This window comes from Triplophysa rosa, linkage group LG12 (assembly GCF_024868665.1).
Source record: "Triplophysa rosa linkage group LG12, Trosa_1v2, whole genome shotgun sequence".
Lineage (NCBI taxonomy): Eukaryota > Metazoa > Chordata > Actinopteri > Cypriniformes > Nemacheilidae > Triplophysa > Triplophysa rosa.
This window is the reverse complement of record NC_079901.1, coordinates 9,409,627-9,429,803: the sequence shown is the minus strand read 5'-3', so window position 1 is coordinate 9,429,803 and position 20,177 is coordinate 9,409,627. Positions and strand designations below refer to the sequence as shown.

General features: G+C 39.2%; 1 protein-coding gene across 5 annotated transcripts in view; it reads left to right on the top strand.

Moving 5' to 3' along the window:
* kirrel3b (kirre like nephrin family adhesion molecule 3b) overlaps positions 1-19,939 on the top strand; it is a 192,868-nt gene extending 172,929 nt beyond the window's left edge. The window contains exons 9-16 of one of the 5 annotated variants that reach the window (XM_057348183.1): positions 266-392; positions 6,662-6,762; positions 7,395-7,605; positions 9,499-9,606; positions 10,473-10,553; positions 11,511-11,620; positions 12,186-12,272; positions 15,126-19,939. In XM_057348183.1, coding sequence (XP_057204166.1) covers positions 266-392; positions 6,662-6,762; positions 7,395-7,605; positions 9,499-9,606; positions 10,473-10,553; positions 11,511-11,620; positions 12,186-12,272; positions 15,126-15,596 — 1,296 coding nt within the window. In that variant the 3' untranslated portion in view covers positions 15,597-19,939. Of the gene's footprint in view, positions 1-265; positions 393-6,661; positions 6,763-7,394; positions 7,606-9,498; positions 9,607-10,469; positions 10,554-11,510; positions 11,621-12,185; positions 12,273-15,125 lie in introns of all 5 variants that reach the window. The other 4 variants (XM_057348181.1, XM_057348184.1, XM_057348185.1 and 1 more) reach the window with 4 other exon arrangements.
* Positions 19,940-20,177: the final 238 nt, after the last annotated feature.

The following is a 20,177-nucleotide window of genomic DNA, read 5'->3' as shown; positions in this document are numbered from 1 at the left end:
TATTACTTACCGAAAGATAGTGACACGGTCTCTGTGCTGGCACCAGCGTGAGGAAAATTCTGCCCCTCGTGTCTCATTTCTCTCCTGGTTAGCCGTCAGCCACATCTCCTATGTTCACACAATCTCCCATATCTGACCCAAATTGGATTTTAATAATTGAAAAGCAGGGTCTTTTTCAAACCTTGCTTCCGTTTGTGAGTTCTGGTTTGTTTTGACTCCAGCCAGCTTCAATGCTTCTTTTTAATGTCTTGATCTTTGACCGCAGGTCCTAAGCAATGAAAACATTCTGACGCTGAAGGCCGTCAGGCAGGAGGATGCTGGGAAGTATGTGTGCCGTGCGGTGGTCCCTCGCGTTGGCGCTGCGGAGAAGGAGGTCTCGCTCACCGTAAACGGTATGTCCATCACTTTTTTGTAATCTCTTTCAGAGTTTGAGGAAAACTAATTCTTCATTTATAGTGGAATAAAAGATGTGTATGTAAATAAGAAAAATGCAGACAAATCAGGTGACCCAAAATAGGCCTTTTTAAGCATTCGGTGTTGACGTTTACCCTTCTGTTTGATATTTCTGTCTACTAATGCTGCCTATATTCGGTAAGAGATGCCGTTTCTCAGGCTCAGACAGACTAATGAACACAGCAGAATAGCAGGAGACTTGCTCCTTTCAGATAAATGACTTCATTACATCTGCTTGATATTCAGGCAGCATGCATTAGCCACGCGACAGCCTTCATTCGCAAAACCCAACACGTCTTTTAAAAGCTCCTTTCCCTCCAAAGCTATTTGCCACGGGCCACAGATTTGACGCGAGTGGGAAATAAGAGAAGTTCAGCCAATGTGACAATTGTGTTTGCATTGAAGGATTCCTCCCGCAAAGGGAAGATTCACTAATGCGGTTCGGTCCTGCGAAATGAGAGAAAATCAATAAAGGATTGTTATGACTGATAGCATTAATATGCAAAGTTAGACATTCATTTTAGACCTACACAGATCTCAGGAATTACAGAAATTACATTTGACACCCACTCTCATCAAGTGCATGCTGTTCTTTATAAAGTAAATGATATCTCTGCCTTGCATTCATTTTCGACTCCCGGAGAGCGCAAAATAAATACTATCATTTTGTTTGTTTTTCTGCAAGTAGAACGATTTCTAGAGGGTTGTGAAAAGATCTAATGTAGTGTCATTATATCTCTATAGCTAAAGATTTAGAGGCTCTGATCATATTTTCTGGGCAAATGTCTTTAAAACAAGTTAAAGAGATAATCCACCAAAAAATGTAAAAAGGAGTCTCCCTCCCAGTTGTTCCAAACCTGTATACAGTTATTTGATCTGTTGAACACAAAGAAAGATATTTGGAAAAATGTTGGTAACTGAGATTTCTTGACTACCATATAGAAAAAAATAAATTGTAGTCATAGGTGCCCCAGAGCTGTTTACTTCCCGAAATTCTAACAAATATCTAATTTTGTGTTTAACAGAACAACAAATTCTCCAATAATTGTTCCTACTGTGGTAGTCAATGGTGCCCCATAAATCTCAGGTTTGGAATAACTTGAGGGTGAGTAAATGATGACAGAATTTTCATTTTTGGTTGGAGTATCCCTTTAAACAAGGGCTTTTGTTATGTATATGATTATGCAAATAATTCCAGTTGGGATCTTGGCATTAAAGGGTGAAAAAATGCAAGATTTACAAAGATTTATTACAGTTCTTCTAACTTTTTTAAGATTATATCTGTTTTATTTTTGTATAATTTTACACCTCTTGACCTTGATCTGTCTTAGCATATTAGAGGACACAACTCTTTTGTATCTTGTCGATAAGCGAAGCCCTTTTGCTCTAAAAGCCACAAGAGGACTGCAAGCTACGTGCTAACTCATTTCTGGATGTGAAACTTAGCGTCGAGCACCTAGCGTAGCCTTTGATGTGGCAACATGTGGCGCCGACTCTCTCGTGGAACGGAGCTGATTGTTTCAAGTTCAGGTGCATTTGGGAAATGAGGCCGATCACTTCACATCTTCCTCATCAACATGCGTTCCCGATGAGCTGCTGAATTTCACAGCGTTCTGTTTCAAAGCCTTGATCAGTGAGGGGAAATAACAAGAGGCAAAGCAAGTGATGAATTATAATCTACCTGTGTTAACGCCCAGAAACAAACAAAGCTAATTTATGCTAACCAGTAAAATCCATGCGTTTGGATTTTGTGAATATCTATTTCTTCCTAGTTGTGCGCCATTAGAACCCAGAGCTCCTACAGAGACTAAAAATACAAACAGAAGAGTATCGGCATTCTCTCAGGTCCAATGTAATTTAATTATAATTAAATAGCTAGCAGGGGACACCGTTAGCAGAAAACACGCTAATGGATGCGCTTTGGTTTCTACTTTGTGTTTCCTAGTTCTTCAGATAGAGATCTTATTTCTTCATGCGTATGTGTGAATGAGGTGTTAAATCTTATTGTGTCCATTTTATTTGTGTTGTTGCTTATGGATCTTGTGGATAGGAATCACTAGTTTGTTTTTGCACTATGTTGCATTTTCGGTGTGTATGAGCATAGACAGGTTTATTTGTTTGTGTGGGTTAGGGTCAGATCAAATGTATAACATTCTGGCTTTGGTACTATAGCCTCTACCAGCCTCGGGCTACTAATACAATAAATAGCCCTGGGGAGATTAAACTTTGAGTTGTCGACAGATACACTATTCAGTGTCAAGAATTTGCAATTAATCTCATACATTTTCCTTTCAATAACACATTAATGCATTTGGTTAAAAAGGAAAAGAATGTGTAATTGTTTGACAGTTCATTTGGATGAAACACATAACTCAAATAAACACATGGGTAGCCTATAACTAAACTCAATGCAAATATGCAATCAATAAAAAATATAAATCCCCAGAATTGAATTCTATCCGAAGAATGCCATTGACTTAAAAATATCAAATCTGGTTTGTATTTAAAGGTTATTTACAGAATAGCATTACAGAATGTACTTTTTAAGTACAGTCCCAAGGCAAGTGCAGAAAGAAAAAGTCCTGAATTTAAAATCACATCACAGTTGGTATACTTCTGAGACACTGGACCTTGGGTCTAGAGAACACAGATCGCATGCTATTCATGGAACTTGGAAATAAACAGACCATGCTCAACCCCTCAGAGGTTACAAGCTGTGCTTCATCTCTCGCTACAACGTAGTCCATGAGCCCTTCATCATACAGTTTACATGCAATCCTAAAGTTTTATAAATGCAAACAAGATGTTTTCAAGTCGCATTGTTCATGAGTGGTTTTCGGTGCCATGCAAACTCATTATCGGCTTAATGGAACAAATTTGTGCATAAAAGCGTACATGACGAAATTACATTAATCCAATGTACTGTCTAAACAAGATGTACTTGTGTCTGATTTACATTTGGCACATAAGGGCACATTTATGCACATTTGCTGACCAGATAAGTATTTGTGTATTTTTGTATAAGAGTTTTTGTGTGACATTAGAGCTCAGATCAACTCGGATACAATTAAATGTAAAATAGGCCTTTTTGGTATCTGTGGGCCCTCTTTTGTGCGTATATTTTTCAACTTTTCTCACGCCCCGGAAACATTAGTATTCCAGTACCTTGCCAACTCACAGATCGAGCAGAAGAGACAGATCATCACAGATTAATGATTTGGCAAATGAAAGCTAGTGAAATAAATGGTGACAGTGGTGCGGAGAGAAATCTGTGGTGCTTAGCGCAAGTTAATAATGTAACTATGCTAAAGCCATATTTTCAGTAAAGCTTAAATGAACAGAGACATGGTGGTTAGTAAGCGTTAATCTTCTTGATAAATTGTAAATGATTAAATGATGAATAAAGGGTATACACCACATTGGATAAGGTTACTTTTAAATGTGAGGGAGAGACAAAGTATTTGTAGAAAAATAAACAGAAGAAACGACATCTTTTAATATTGTGGTCATAAAAAGGAAAGTTCGCCAATTAGTCAAAAACTATTTTTTGGTTTTTTTATCCTGAAAATGTGTGTACTATTTTTTCTGATTTTGAATCAGAAAATACCTAAATCTGAAAATATCTTTTTAGCAGTTTTTGTGAATATTTTCAACAAGCTTTTATTCATTTACTTTTTTGGTTTTAATTTTAATTAAATTAAATAAAATTAAATAAATTTTGTTTAATTTTTAGCGATTTTGCTATGTGCGTTTGCCATTGCTTCATTTTTTATATTGCTATATCATTTTTAATAATTTTATTTTAGTTTATATTTTATTCATGTTCAGTAAATACTTTTAGTGCCTCAGCTTGTTCCAGTCTGTGGCTTCATTTCTAATTTGAATTTAGTTTTTTTATATTTAAATGTAATTGAATTATTCAATATTTTTTTGTATTATTTAGACATATTCTATTTGATGTCAATAAACAGAAATGTTTAAAAAGTTTTAGTAAATTATACTACTTTTCAAGCTAGTCTACTTTTTGGTTTTGGCCACTTGTCAACTGGTCAGGCTAGGAGACTCACAACCTTTTTATGTTCACGCCCCCCTCTAAACCCTTTCAGAGATATGGCGCCCCCCTGCCTTGTCCCTTTTCGATCGTGTGTCCCCCCAAGACATTCAACTTGTGCATGCATCCCTACTATTATGTGGATATATCAATATAAATCTGCATGTCAAGATGGCTGCCGGGCAGACAGAGATGCATGAACGGTGCTTGAAATGAAGTCACTTCAGTGCCGCCCTATGCTAATTTATTCATCATAACTGTTGTACGCCACCTGCTGCCGCAAGCCTCCGCCCTACAATCATTGCACTCTGTCTCTCTCTCTCTCACCCAGCCTACAGCCTTTTCATTCCCTAAGGAGTCCCTTAAACCCGGCATTCTGAGGATGAGTGATAAAGCTATCTAATTATATTCCTCATTTAGAGCCTGATCCATGGGCTGATTCTTCTGAGCCACCAAGCCCCGGCCTTACCTCTACCAGCAGGGGATGATCTGAATGTATTTACCGCACACATGCAAACACACACAAACATGCACACACGCCAGGCTTTATCACGTCCTATCCTGCTCGCATTAGCGCGAGGTATCTCAGCGCTAGCGTCTAATGAAGAGGTGTGAATCGTAGCATTTCTCTCCACCGGCCTGATATTTCCCTCACAACATCTCCATCTGCCTGATTCTCATCAACATGCTAATTTATTCTAATAAGAGACAGTTAATAAACTGCAATTACGAATCAGCCGAGAGACACCGTCGCATATGATTGGCAGATCCTTGATTGGTCGATTGGTTTTCATTTCTGTGTGTGTTTGGCAGAATTGAGGTTGCTAACCCATTAAACAAAAAGATGCTCTTAAGAAACATTAGTTACCCTTTACTTTGCGCCCTCGCATGTTTTGAGCAATTTTGGAAACTCAGTGAGCCGGCGGAGTTCAAAGTTCAAGGCCTCTCAGTTGAAATCAAACAAGACACACTCTGGGCCGTTATCTCTTCAAAATAACATTTCTCTGCCATTGGCACGGTTCTGATTGCCGTCCATAGAAAACGACTAGCAGTTGGCACGTCGACTCTTATCTCCCCAGGAGACATCGGCCTGCCATAAATCAGTTCTTTTCAAGATTGGAAATGAAGAGCAGACCTTCGCGCCCTCACCCTTACCACAACTCTTAAATAGACCAGCCCACAGGAGACTCCTTTAACGGTCTCTCCATTCAAACCCAACACAATGCGGCTCTCTTCCTTTAATGCCAAATTTCTATCACGGCACTGTAAGATCTCACCGGCGCGCTTGATTGGCAGTTCTGAGCTGTGTCATCCTACAGATGTGATTGGCCTCCTCGATTGAAGTTTTACACCTCTCTCAAAGTGTGGGCCAACAGAATTAATAGATTTTTTTTTATATTGTGTCATATGTGTGGCACCACTTTAGCTTACGACATTTTGGTGTAAACCTGTTTCTAATTTAACCCGGGCTACATGCTCTTGCATAGTGCTGCGCAGTGCGTATTTAAAGTGATGGTAAAATACAAATTCTGCCATTTATTTACCCGCATGTTGTTCAAACCTGTGTCACTTTCGTTCTTCTGTGGAACACAGGGTGGTTTTGTGTCCACACAATGGAAGTCAATGGGGGTCAATGTTGTTTGGTTACCAGCGCTCTTTAAACGGTCTTCTTTTGTGTTCTGGAGAATAAAGAAAGTCAAACAGGTCTGTAATGATACGAGGGTGAAAAAATGAAGGAATGTTCACTTTGAGTGAACTATCGAGTAAACACACTTCGCAAATAAGTCTTATTATTGATGCACAAGATTCACTTGATAAACGCATCGAGGAGCGAGAGAAAGAGAGGGGAAATGCATTTTACTCCACTTCCCCGTGTCTCATACTTGAGTAACTCATTTAAGACACAGGAAATGCATAAATAATGTGAGCGCTTAGATGGAATACACTGGTGCCGGAAATACTGTCAAACGTCCAACAGATAAAAGAATGCATCTAACTTCCTTGTATTGATTTAGATTAAATGGATTTCTTCGAACAGATATGCATGCAGTCTCCTCTCAAGTGTCCTGCCGTTAACCGTTTTGATTACGCTTTTGCGTACTGGGAACAAATCAGCAGAAACGTCTGGTTATAACCTCTCTCTCTCTGTCTCTTCAGGACCTCCAACCATCTCCAGCACACAGACTCATCAGGCTCCTCACGGGGAAAAGGGACAAATCAAATGTTTCATCCGTAGCACACCACCCCCGGACCGCATTGTGAGTTCCTCGAGTCTCTCTTTGACTCAGCTCAGACAGGATTGCAGCTGTTGTGTAGGCGGTTGCCGTTGTCACGCGGCTCGTGTGACTCCATTAGACTCAGTAAACACGGTCCAATAATGCACAACGCCCATGAGTTACGATCTGTTTAATAAGTGAAATTGCATCTCGAATCATTTGTTTCCTCTCGATGAGTGAACGAGTATTAGACATGGCAGGCTTACACCCTTAATTTCTCATTTAATGCATGCTTATGCCCTGTTACCACAGATCCAATTAGGATTTACCACTCTTAGATAAACTGTCTCCTCTCCGGGCCAATTTCTCATTCATTGCTCGCTCTTGTGTTTGTGGCGGCGTACATAGAAATGCATACAGTAGGTACTAATCTTTGTGCACTCATCTGACTTTACTTTTATTACCACGCTGTTTTTAAATGTCAGTCGAATGGGAAAGACTTCCGCTGTGGTCTGGAACAACCGGTAATAACTTGTAAAGGTAGTTGAAAGCAAACAGAGTTTTCTTTAATCTGATGGATAGACCAGCTCTCATTGTAGATCAAAAATATTTATTGAATGCTACTAAATTGTCTTCAAGGTTTCTTCAACAAAGTTTCTTGTGTTCTTCATCAGGCCTGGTCATGGAAGGAGACCGTCCTGGAGTCTGGGACGTCAGGTCGCTACACGGTGGAGACAGTGAGCACCGATGATGGAGTGCTGTCCACCCTCACCATGAGCAACATTGTGCCCGCTGACTTCCAGACCATCTACAACTGCACCGCCTGGAACAGCTTCGGATCCGATACAGAGATCATTCGTCTCAAGGAACAAGGTGGGAGCCAAGGTCCGCCAGGTTTCACCTTCTCTTCTCTAAAACGTCTGTGGTAGAGTAGTGGTCTGTACGGTGATACGCGATTTTTGATTATTTAAAACATTTTAAAACACATTATTAAAAATGGAGCGCGTTGTTGTTAAAAGTTTGAGTAAGGGGTCATTTCAGAATAAACCCTGACAGGGTGATCGGGTCTTAAATCTCCGAAGGGGTTTATTTTGTGAAAACAAGCGGCTAGCTGTATATTATCATGCTTATTACTGTACGCGGCTTACAACTTACCTCATAAGTAAATTATTGGACAGGAAAGATTGATTTAAATATTGATCGGTTTTAAGGAAAGACACAAGGTTCACAAGGCACAACGAGACGACTGTGGAATTTGTGTAATGTGTAATCTTATGTTATTAATTAGGTGTATTTAAATGGATTGAAACTGATATCTCACAGTACCCTGATGACCCTGTGTTATCAGTTTTGAGCGGTTGTTATCAGGGAATAAAAGACCCTGGAATGTTGCGACTAGCCAATCCGAATCAAGTATTCCAGGAAAGGGTTGAGACTCAAAGAATAAAATAATCATTAATTGTAGCAAACACAACAAGCTAATTATTATTGATTATTATTGATTATCGTTATTAGCACAGGTTAGCCTCATTTATTCCATACTGGATGTGACATCACTGTGATGTCACATGCTGTGTGGGATCTGTAGCCTCTTTTATAATAATGTCTGTTTTCGGGAACGCTAAAAACGGCCAATGTAATTTTTCTGCATTACTTTGTATATAATTTATGCATATGAATGTGATTAGCAAGTCTTATTTAAATCACTTTAATCTCTGTACGTTTTTGTTCCATTTTTGATGCACAATTTTTATTCAGCACTTTAGTGAAATGATAATAATTGCACATTTAACTGCAAGCCTAATAAATCATATACATTTATTAACAAACCCTTAGCACTCTTTAATTTGCAGCTTTAATGCAGAGATTTCATTTCTCTGTTGAGCATTTCTTAAAACGTATCTCTCAACACAACTCTCCTTTCATGGCTGTATTTACATGTCTTCTATATGTATTCCAGTGGACTAGAAATGTCTCACTTCGCTGATCATTTAATGATTGTTGTATTGCTGATTTGTTTTTATCTTGTTTGTTTTTTGAATACATGAATACGGTAATGAAAGTATTAATGGGCATAAACTGTGGTGATGCATGAGTCAAAATGTTTCGTTTATACTGGCAGGCGGTAATTAACTGTGTTGGTACAGCTCATTGTCTGACTCATTACCATTTGGTTGACGAGTCTGGGTTCAATCTTTTGCTTTAAACATACCAACAAGGGCACTAATAATTCACAAATTAAACAGTAAAATAAAAGAGCACCAACTAAAGATACTCATTTTTCACTATCATGCGTCCTATCTGTTGTTGCATGTAAATGAAAAAGACTCATGACTGCAATGTTAGGTGCATGACATGGGTTAAACGTGTGATAATTGGAATATCAGCAAAGCGTCATGTGAAGGTAACTGTGCTTTTACTAGAACGTGATGGAGGTGTTAATTGTCTGTGCTGGTTCCTCTGATGTGACGCCTTTGAAGTGCCATTGTTTCTTTGCCAAACATCTGACGTTCTCATTTGTAGACAGGAAATATTTTCACGAGGGAATGAAGGTGCCGTCCTGCTGAAACAAACAGCTTAAACCAGCCTAAGCTGGTTTGCTGGTCTTCACAGGTTTTGGGCCAGACTGGGTGACCGGCTAGACCAGTCATAGGCCAGCTTGGCCAGGTTGGGAGAAAGATAGGCTTGCAAACCAACTTAAGCTGGTTAAAGCTTTTTGTCCTCCAATCCCGCCCATGCTGTGTTATTGTACAAGGCTATGTTTTGTTTTTCCAACAGACTCCCTCCCTGTTGCTGTGATCATCGGTGTGGCAGTTGGAGCGTTCGTTGCTTTCATCGTCCTCATGGGAACCATCGGAGCGTTCTGTTGCACGCGCTCTCAAAGAAGTATGTACCTCCCGGCCAATAGTGTTCCTGCATGTCCATCTCTGGAACACGCTAAGTGCTCCTCAGTCAGAGTCAGGGTGTTAGGCTGTTCATGTCACTTCACAGAAACCGAGCCTTTATTTGTGTATCTTTCTTTGTGTCGAGCCTCTAGGTTGAATTCACTAAACAGTCACGTCGCTTTTGGGTGCAGTGTTGAACTGAAAACAATCGTTTACCCTGACCTTACAAGTGTTGGCCCTTGTTAACACTAACTAAACAACGTTATTTTAGGCACTTGCGCATTTACTTTTTGTGTAAACTTGGCTTGTTATCGATTGCACCTTAAACACAAAACCGCAATTAATGTTGCGCTAGAAAGCAGATGGCACGCGAAATGATTATTTAAGAGAGTTTTTTGTTTACATTTTTCTTTTGATCGTGGCAGCTGTAATTCGTCAAGTGCTGAAGAAGCGCATTATATATTCAGATGTGCACATATCTGATCGCATTTTGGCCTTTTTAAAGAGCTGATTCAGGTGTCTGAATGCAATCACACAGTGATGCTGTACAGTCCCGGCAAGGCAAAACAAAGTGGTTTCAATTTCCTGTATAAATTGCTCTTGGCTTACGCACATATACGCCGTTACATAATAACCGTAATTCCTTTAGTTAACCAGTCACTAAAGAACAAAAAAACGTGTTTGCAAACATACTTCGTGAATCCAACCCTGAGAGGTCCTTTTCCATTTGTGTTCCGTTTACCACGACCATCCTCTCATGATCAGAAGAGAAAGCAGCGCATCCATGTACAGTCTCAGGTTAGCGTCAGACAGGTACATTTGTGACATTCATAGCGTTGAGCATGTTGTTGTTGTATGCCACAGAAGACGCTCACCTGGTTATGCCTACACTGCCCACCTCCATCTGTGCTCAACAGAGAGAACTTGCCAGCAAAATTAAGACAGAAAGTAAGACCTGCAACCCGACCGTCACAACTTATCAATAAACATTGTTCTTCAATGCGTCAATATACAGTACTCCTGTGATGTTCCTTTAGGGTTCCTCTTATCTTTGGTGTGTGGTGCCTTCAAGTCCTACTGGAAAGTTTTTATTTACGAGTTTGGAGATTGTAATTAAACATTTTGTGTGATTTTGGTTGGGACGATATTAGGAATGTTATGCATGTTATTGCCATGTTATCTGTATATTTTATTCTAGTGTTGCCACCCCTTACAGAAAAGTATAAGTTCATTTTATTAAGAATACTTTACACTGTACTCTACTTAGTAAACATGATGTAGTAATAATTATTGTATCAATGCCCTAGAAAAAGCTGCAGAAAAAATTAAGAGATCATTCCGAATTGTAATGTCATCAGCATTTCTAGATGTATTGTGGTCATTCCAGTACAGTGTCTGTTGAATTTCAATGAAATCAAACCTCAGGAGTGACATAAAGTCATCCATCAGCAATGTGAAAGACTGACAGCATGACAAAACTGTGATAAAAAATAGAGATTATCATTATCAAAAATGCAACTTTTTCTAAATGTTGTTTTGCTTAAACGTAAATATGAACTTGATTTCTCGGCAGTACACGAGGTCTAAAAAATGATGGTAGATTGCCTGTGGCCTTAAATATACTAAACATTGTTACGAAGTAGGTACAAACTTTTTTGATCCGATTCTTTAATTCACCCTTAAGTTGGAAAGTATCTAGAAAAGTTACCTCTAGTAAATACAACACTGCGGTAGCGTTCATATGCGCTCGTAAATACAATCGTTCCGACATGACTTGAAGGCAGCGTTACTTTTTAGGGCCTGTTGTTAAGGCAATGTGTAGTGGCATGATATAGATTTCATGCTTTGTAATATATCACATCATAATAAATGACAACACCGGAGTAACACATGCTTTTCTCTCAGACCTCAAAGGTGTGGTATCAGCCAAGAATGACATACGCGTTGAAATCGTGCACAAGGATCACAACGCAGCCAGGGAAAACGAAGAGCACTCCACCATGAAACAGCTCATGGTGAGTCACATAGAGAACATGATAAACACCCCTCAACATTACCCCATCAGCACCCCCAAATCATCTAGCTAGCTTATTATGCTAGTCCCTGTCACATCCGTAGCTAATGAATGCTAATCATCCCCACATCTCCCTCGCCACCGCTAACTAACGTCAAAGTCATGAATAATGTAACATAAGTGTAGGCACCCTGCTGGCCTGCAGGTCTATATTCAGTCCTTAATTCCCGGGAGGACACAGGCATGGCGTGGAGATACCGGCACCTTTTTTCCTCCAAGCCTCAGTGAACTTTCGTCAAAACACACAAAAGCGTCTGTGGATATTTCACTCACCGCCACGCACGCCTCAAAGGCCCAGAATCAATTCTGTCTGTATCTCAAGATGTAAAACATAACAGAAGACAAAGACGTTGGGCACAAAAAAAAAGAGGTTTTGCTAATGACATGAAAAATATTCATGGAAAATTGTCAATTCTGTGGAATATCATTAAGCGTTTTGGAGTAAAGCTGCAAAGGGAGATTGGAGGAGGAGAGCGAGTAATGCAAAGCCCTGTTGTTTACCACAGATTGAGCGAGGAGAGTTTCAGCAGGAGTCGGTTCTGAAGCAACTGGAGGTCCTTCAGGAGGAAGAGAAGGAGTACCAACACATCAAGGTACTGTAGGCCTCCATGAAAAATACAGGAAGTGATGCAAGAACAACAGATGCTTGATATATGAAACTGAAAGCCTCCACTATTTTAACAAAAATTTCAATCTGTAAATTAAATAATCTCTTAAAGGGATAGTTGATCCACAAATAAAATACTCTTCACCCTCACATATAAAACCGCATACTTTATCCAACAACGATACTTTTAAAAAAAGTCTGAGTGGTTTTGTGTCCATACAATGTCAATGGGACTTTCATTACAGAAATGTTGGTTGTTAAAGGGATGTTTCACCCAAAAATGACAATTTCCCCATGTTTTACTCACCCTCGAGGCATCTTATTTGTACTGTACATGACTTCCTTCTTTCAGAAGAATGTAGTCGGAGTTGTAATTCCAAGTATGCTGGCTATTCAAAGCTTTAGAATGGGAGTGAATATTGGATGAGTTTTTAAAGCTCCAAAAAGTGCATCCATCAGTCAGCAAACTGCTCGACCCGGCTCCGTGGGGTTAATAAAGGCCTTCTGACGCGAATCGATGCGTTTGTTTAAGATCAAAATCCATATTGACAACTTTATTAAGGATAATGTCTAACTTCCGTTGTCCGTCAGCCGTGCGTGCATGAGTGGATAGCGTAAGTTCCGTATGTATAGCGCATGTCGTAAGATCCAGTGATTAACGTGGCATTTTTCTAAAAACCAGAGCTTACGACATGTCCGCGTCACATGCACGTGCGGCTGACGGACAACAGAAGTTAGACATCTTAGTCTCGAACTTAGTCTCGTCCATCATTCACTTCCATTCTAAAGCTTGAAAGAGCCAGCATACAGTACATGGAATTACAACTCCGACTGTATTATTCTAAATGAAAGAAAGTCATATACAAACAACATGCCTCGAGGGTGAGTAAAAGGGTTAATTGTAATTTTTGGGTGAAATATCCCTTCAACATTCTTCAAAATATCTTCTTTTGTGTTGTTCACAAGACAGAAAGTCATACAGTTATGGAATGACACAAGGGGAATAGTGATGAAGAAGTTCAGATTTTTGGGTGAACTATCCGTACAGAGAAAAGTATGTGCAACTGTTGGGTTTGCCGTTTTGTTTATTTTGTATAAAATTACAAATACTTGTTTATTTTGCAATTATGATAAACCATTACATATCAAATATATAACCAAATGATGGATATGAAACATTGATTTAGGTTGAAATTACTGTAAGAAGCCAGCAAACTGCTTTATGAATGTGTTTAAATAGTTTCAATAATCAGTTATGCATTAACTGAAATGGTTATGGTTTTATAACGAGGGTTCATAGTTTATGTCAGGAAATTGCTTAGAAGATGGATATTGAAATTTGTGTCTAGCCAAAACCAATTATTTATTTAAAAACAAAATCATTTAAAACCTATTAACACTTACAATTATCCTTTACATATTTGGACTAATCATTAAATGAGTTTTCTGACTCAAATTGACAATTCCACCAATTTCAATGCGAGCACAAACAACAATTAGTTTTAACAACATGTGATCCCACAGTTAACCACACAGCAGTTGCTCAAAATAATAAAAACGATTTCTTTATGTGCAGATTCACAGTTCCTAAAGTCTGTTCTCTAAGGGAATCATTCCCTCTTCACATGTGTAAAATAAGCCGTGTGAAGAGGGACAACCCCGCATGGATACAGTGTCGCTGTCCCTGTCGTCTGATAACACAACTGACATCGCCTTTTTCAAGTTGTCATAGAGAACGGTGATTACCCCGTGAGATCTGGCCCTCACACTCTTAAAATGGCATTCATGTCCCCGGCTTTGGGTTGCTGTTCTGCTTCTTATTAACAGTGCCTTTATAGCACCAAAACAACAACAGCAGTCATGGCATCGAGTTCTTTTAATTATTTCTGTTTTCTCACCAAACAAAAAAGTTACTCTAAGTCTAATTAAAGATGTAGATACATAACAATTATTGTAATAATATGAGTTTATGTATCATGAAATATTGCATAATTAGCCTACAGTAGGATAACATTGTGATGTTATTACTAAAGATGGCAATAATACTAAACAGATGAACAATGTACAGCAAACTGTCCCTTGCGTTTTTTGCCCAATGAAGAGGTACATAATCTTATAGCTAAAATACATTATTTTACCTTTTAAATACCACAAAGTATGTTCCAGATTATAACAGCATGTTTTGATTTTAAAGTGATTCTTTCATCATTTACTCATGTTATATACTGTATCTAAAGAACACAAAATAAGATATTTTGAAGAATATTGGTAACCAAACAACATTAGCCCCCGTTGACTTCCTTTGTATAAACACAAAACCACTAAAACATTTCTCAAAATATCTTCTTTTGTGTTTGACCCTGAAGAAAGAGTCATAGGTTTTGAATGACATGATGAAAGAATTGTTATTTTCAGGTGAACTATCCCTTTAAGGGTCCATTTAAAGTGATGAGATTAAACTGCTGGAGTCGCCAAGCACGCCTCCTTTTTGTCAAATACAGTAATAAAAACTGTGGTCGGTAACTATATAAGCAACTGGCATATAATACATGGTTTAGTGAATGAAAGATCATCTCTGAAGTTAACAAAGTGAGCAATTCAAATAATCTACTAAAGAATCCATCTTCCTTCCAGCTATCTATCCAACAGCTATTTTTAATAACTATTTAACTTTTGTTCATCTTCTATCCAGCTATACTGTAAAAGGGTATGCATAACCGTCTTCCCTCCTATTGATCTCTAGAAATCTGTTTCTCTTTAAAATGAAAGAATTCAGTCTGATTGAGTTCTGCACACATTCTCATTGATGTGTTTTATGTTCACTGCTGCATCTTTACAGGATCCAACTAATGGATACTACAGCGTCAACACCTTCAAGGAGCATCATGGCACCCCGACCATCAATCTGGCAGGGAACCAGACCACAGAGATTCGCAGAGATCCAGGCACTGCCACCACCGGCAAACAGCGTGTCCCCACAGGAATGTCCTTCACCAACATCTACTCTACCTTGGGTGCTGGGCCCAACCGCCTGTACGACTACAGCCAACGGTTCGTGCTGGGCATGGGAAGCAGTTCCATCGAGTTGTGCGAGAGAGAGTTCCAGCGGGGATCGATGAGCGACTCCAGCTCGTTCCTGGACACACAGTGTGACAGCAGCGTAAGCAGTTACAGCAAGCAGGACGGCTACGTGCAGTTCGACAAAGACAGCAAGGCCTCCGCCTCATCATCATCCCATTACTCTCAATCTTCATCGCAGAACTCGGACCTCACACGGCCTCTGCAGAAACGCATGCAGACCCATGTCTGACCTGGGCTGCTCGGACAGAAGACAGAATGAGGAGTCCAGCACTGGGTTTGGCCGAAGGGGGTTGGAAACCTTCAAGGACACAAATAAGGAACTTGTTCAAGCACATCCAGCACACTCTATCATTTCCCCCTACTTCTCTTCCATACTGTTTCTTTACGACTTCTTTCCAAATGTTATTTAACTGCTCTGAGAAGCCTTACCGTATTCAGATCCCTGCTTGAGCCCACAGACTTTCCCAACGGCCTGAACATCTGGGCCTAAAACTTCCCTTAAACAACCGTGTGCCACAGTGATGTTACTTGCCAACGTAGAAAGAAGGATCTCAACCAGTGTCCTTGCTTGTAGTTCCAGTGACTTTGTAACAGCTCTGGATGTCTAACCTCCAGAGAAAACACATAGCAACAAAATGCCATCGATGAGGTTTTTGAAAAGAGCTGATGAAGGCTACAGACTCTTCACTAGAGGACAATGCTCTTTTGCTCCTGTACATTTAAGCACAACTGTCAAAGTTGTACAGTATGTAAGATTTCTCAATGCCACTCCTTTACCACAGCTGGCGAAACAAAAGGAAAGCAGAACAAAAGGACAACGTGTAGACAATGATATAACTAACGTCAGTCAAAATCGTTGAACTCTCGCCTTTCTGAGAATAGGTTCACCTGACAATAACGTGAGAAAGATTCTGAGCTGTTGGTTTACTATTCAAATATAGCCTATAGTTGTATACTGTGTTGATCTTTCCTTCCTTATTTCTTCATGGACATTCTTTATAATCAACATCTTAGCATTATGGTTTAAATTCATTGACTGTTCGATTTGGGATAATGTAATTTTTTCTACTTTGCCTCGAGTGGACCTTTTGAAGGTCAAATATGAGAGGAGACGCGTTCCACTGTTTTTTAAAGCTGAAGTGTGTATTCTATGTACCACCAGAGTCATCCAATAGAATTGCAGATAATAACCAGGTTTCTTGAATGCCATTGGACAAACAGGGTTATCTGTTTTGATTGAGCCAATGTTGAAGTATCGGGCTGGTCAGAATGCCTATGTGTAATGTGTACAGCAATCTGTTCATAGCACCACAGAGACGCAATGTTTACACATTTTGGGATAATCATCCTACAAATAGCATACTTATAAACTGGTCTTTGCATATTTTAGTTCTTTAACGTGGCAAGAAATGACACACTTAAGCTTTATACAGCATTATTTTTGGAAGGATTTGGTGTGGATAATGCACTTGGAAATAATGATGTTTAAACAAAGAAACACTATGTACCGTCCTGTAATGTGAAGTTAAATTATATTGCTTCAAATGCAACCTTACAATTCATAAAATGCCATTGAACTTGTGCTAGATTTATTTTTAAATTGCTTAATAATCTTGCAAAAAACAAATTTAGTTGATTAAGGTCTAAGTAGATGTTACGAACATGTACATTTTGCTCTGGTTTGAATCTCCTTCATGTGAGTGACACTGGACCGTATCGCGTTGTGTTCTCTCACTGTTATAAGTGAGCAGATTGTGTACATTTTTTGAACGGGATGTGGGGGGTGGGGCTGGATTCATGCTTAATGTAAATGTATGTTGTTTTTCTGTTTCAGTTGTTTCAATTCTTAGCCTTTTCGTCTTCAGAACTGAAATTGCAACCTATGACACTACTGATAACTCTACACTTGTTAGATAAAATCGTTGGTAGTCCCTAAAGCAGTGTACTGAAATCAATAGCTATGTACTGTATAACAGGATGTGCAGAAAGACACACAAACAGTTTAATCAATATCCTGCTGAAAATGTTTTGAATGCCATGCGAGAAACAAGAAGAGACGTGCCCAGTAATGGTGTCTAATAAAACTAAACCTCCGACAGTAGCTGAAGTTTTAAAAAGGAAACCATGTCCATCTTTGTATCACTAAACCAACTACACATACAGACAGATTTGAAATCTTGCATCTGTTGCAAAAATATGAATCAGATGCAATTTTAAGATTTTGGCCAAAATATTTAGTCCATATGCTTCCCATCTGCAAAGATTCCATATCATTGATTTTACCATTTCTCAAATCGTTCAAAAGTTCAGTGAGGCAAAAAATTAAAATTGTTGCTATATGTAGTGTCAAAACAAAAAACATCCATTATAAATGGTGTTACATTAAGTCTTATAACAAGGTTCAGACTCATCCCAGTTTGAGCGCCAACTGTACTTACACCATACCAACACACTTACACCACAACATACCAACACTTCATCCCTGCCAACGTTTTTTCTGGGCGCTCTGAATCCATATAGGTGACTAACCTCTACAGACTCAATCTGTGCTCCCCTGTGACCACACAAACACAGATTAAGTGCGAAAGCCATCAGTGTGTTTAGCTTATCAACGGCTCCGACACTCCACGCTTTTATCTCCTCTTGAAGTTATCTCCCATTCTCCCCTGATAATAAAGATAAATATGACCAGAGGCTTTCCCTAACATAAACGAGGACAGCCTCTCTCACTTGAACTGCAAAAATCTTCAAGTTTTAACCCAGAGGATGAGGTTTGATTTGTAGCAATCTGACAATTCCTCCCTCCGCCCTAGTACAAGAATCAGTCGCTGCTGTAAGCACTATACGTATGATTGTATTTGTGGCATTTCAGTGGGTTTCATACATGAGTGCTACTGGATGAGTCTAATTTTACAAATGGATTGGTGCCCAACTTGGGGCTTAAACTCGACAAGGCCTGTTTCAGTGCTGATAATACAGCTCACAGTCCTCGCTACACTGTATATAAATCCCCCGAGTGCTCAGTGTGTAAAATTGCAGTTATTTGGCTTTGTTCTTTAGTCAATTTGAGTCGTAAAGGCCTGAGAGCAAATCGCACTATTGATACTGTACAAGCGATCGCTCTCATTTATATTTTCCTCACGGTAGGCTGAAGCTTACTTTGGAAATGACGTGTTGAAAATTCAGTGAGTATAACTTATTCTGGTTTAGTACTATGATACTGTTGAAACTCCAATGACTTTTCAACATTGCCTGGTTTTTCAAGTTTTCAATGACAATGGGAACCCTGTAAGGTTCCCTATAAACTCATATTGTATCAATCGCAGATTCATTCATTTCAAAATGTTTCAAACACAGTTTGGTAATGATGTCATATGTTAATGTCACATTAGCATGACAGTGGACTATAAAATAGAAACACTCACCTCCGAACCATGACTGACTTGACATGAAGTTGCCCAAATTCCCCTTCTGCCACTGCGGTAATTTCCACTTTACAATCCTAACAGAGCCATATGGATAGTTATTCTTTGGCATGAACATATGTGATTGCAAATAACACCATATGGACTGGTTTACGTAAACTTGATACAATCTTAAAGAAAGAGCATTGAAACTCAGTAATATTCCTCAGGTCCTTTATAGTCAACATTTACATTAAGACGCTGCAACCCTGTGCCAGAATCAACATGGTGGCAGTGTGCAAATATTGGATTAGAGGCTGTTGTTCTGTGTTTGACTAGCACTCAGAACTCTTTTGTAGTATGTGTATGCTCTTATCATCCAGCCCTGTTTCGAGCTTCTGGACAGCAAGTCTTGCTCGCCCCAGGCACTGGATGGTCATACACTTACAACCAAACCAAACAGATGAACAAATATCACTTCAGATGATAGGCCAGGGTCATTGCCAGCCGGGGATAGCAGACCACATTTATGAGTATTCTGTTTCTCCCCTGACATTTTAGCACAGCCGGGCGGGCTACCGGCTGATGAAATGCTATGAATTCCCCTCCCTCGACGATTCTGGTTTATATAGGCATCTCCATTATGACGATCCCCAAGAGAAACGGTCACAGTCTAGACTGCATAGGCATATTATTGTGTGATATTTTCTGTACCTGGCGGACACATTGCATCGGTGATTTGCGCTTTGTAAAAACTTGCTCATTCTGAATCTTGCAAACGTACTATAGAGGGGAATATGACGAACGGCTCTCTCCAAAATGTTTGCATCAATTGAGTCTTGAGACTTTTTTTAACATAACCCAGGCACTTTCTACATCGTTTTTATATTTTTAATTTGTTACCATAAGATAATATCTTATCGTTTTTCAGTGCCATTATACTGTTGTAACAGAGATGGTGTGTACACAGATGTCGAGAAAATCAATCCAGCAATTCTGAAGTTATTAGACTGTAATGTACCGCGGTTATAAAAAAGGTTCACTACTATTTTCTTGCAGTTACTCTCTCTATCAGTAAAAGCATTAAAAAGATGTACTTTACCTGTAACGGTCTGTGATCTTATGATGCTTTGGCTCTGTACATTTCTGAAAGAAAATTGAAAATCGTTGCAACAATACTTTGGCCTGATGTCTTTATTTGAACTGTGTGTGGGGGGCTATCAAAGTATTTAACATTTCAAGTCAAGAGCAATGAAGGGTTAAGTAGCTCAATGATTGGAAAATCTATATTTAAAATTCAGCCATTTCAATCCACATTTACAGTACACCATCCCAGATAGTAAATATAATTGATTTAATGCAGAATCGATGTTAAGGACACCCAATTGAACATTGATTCAACATTA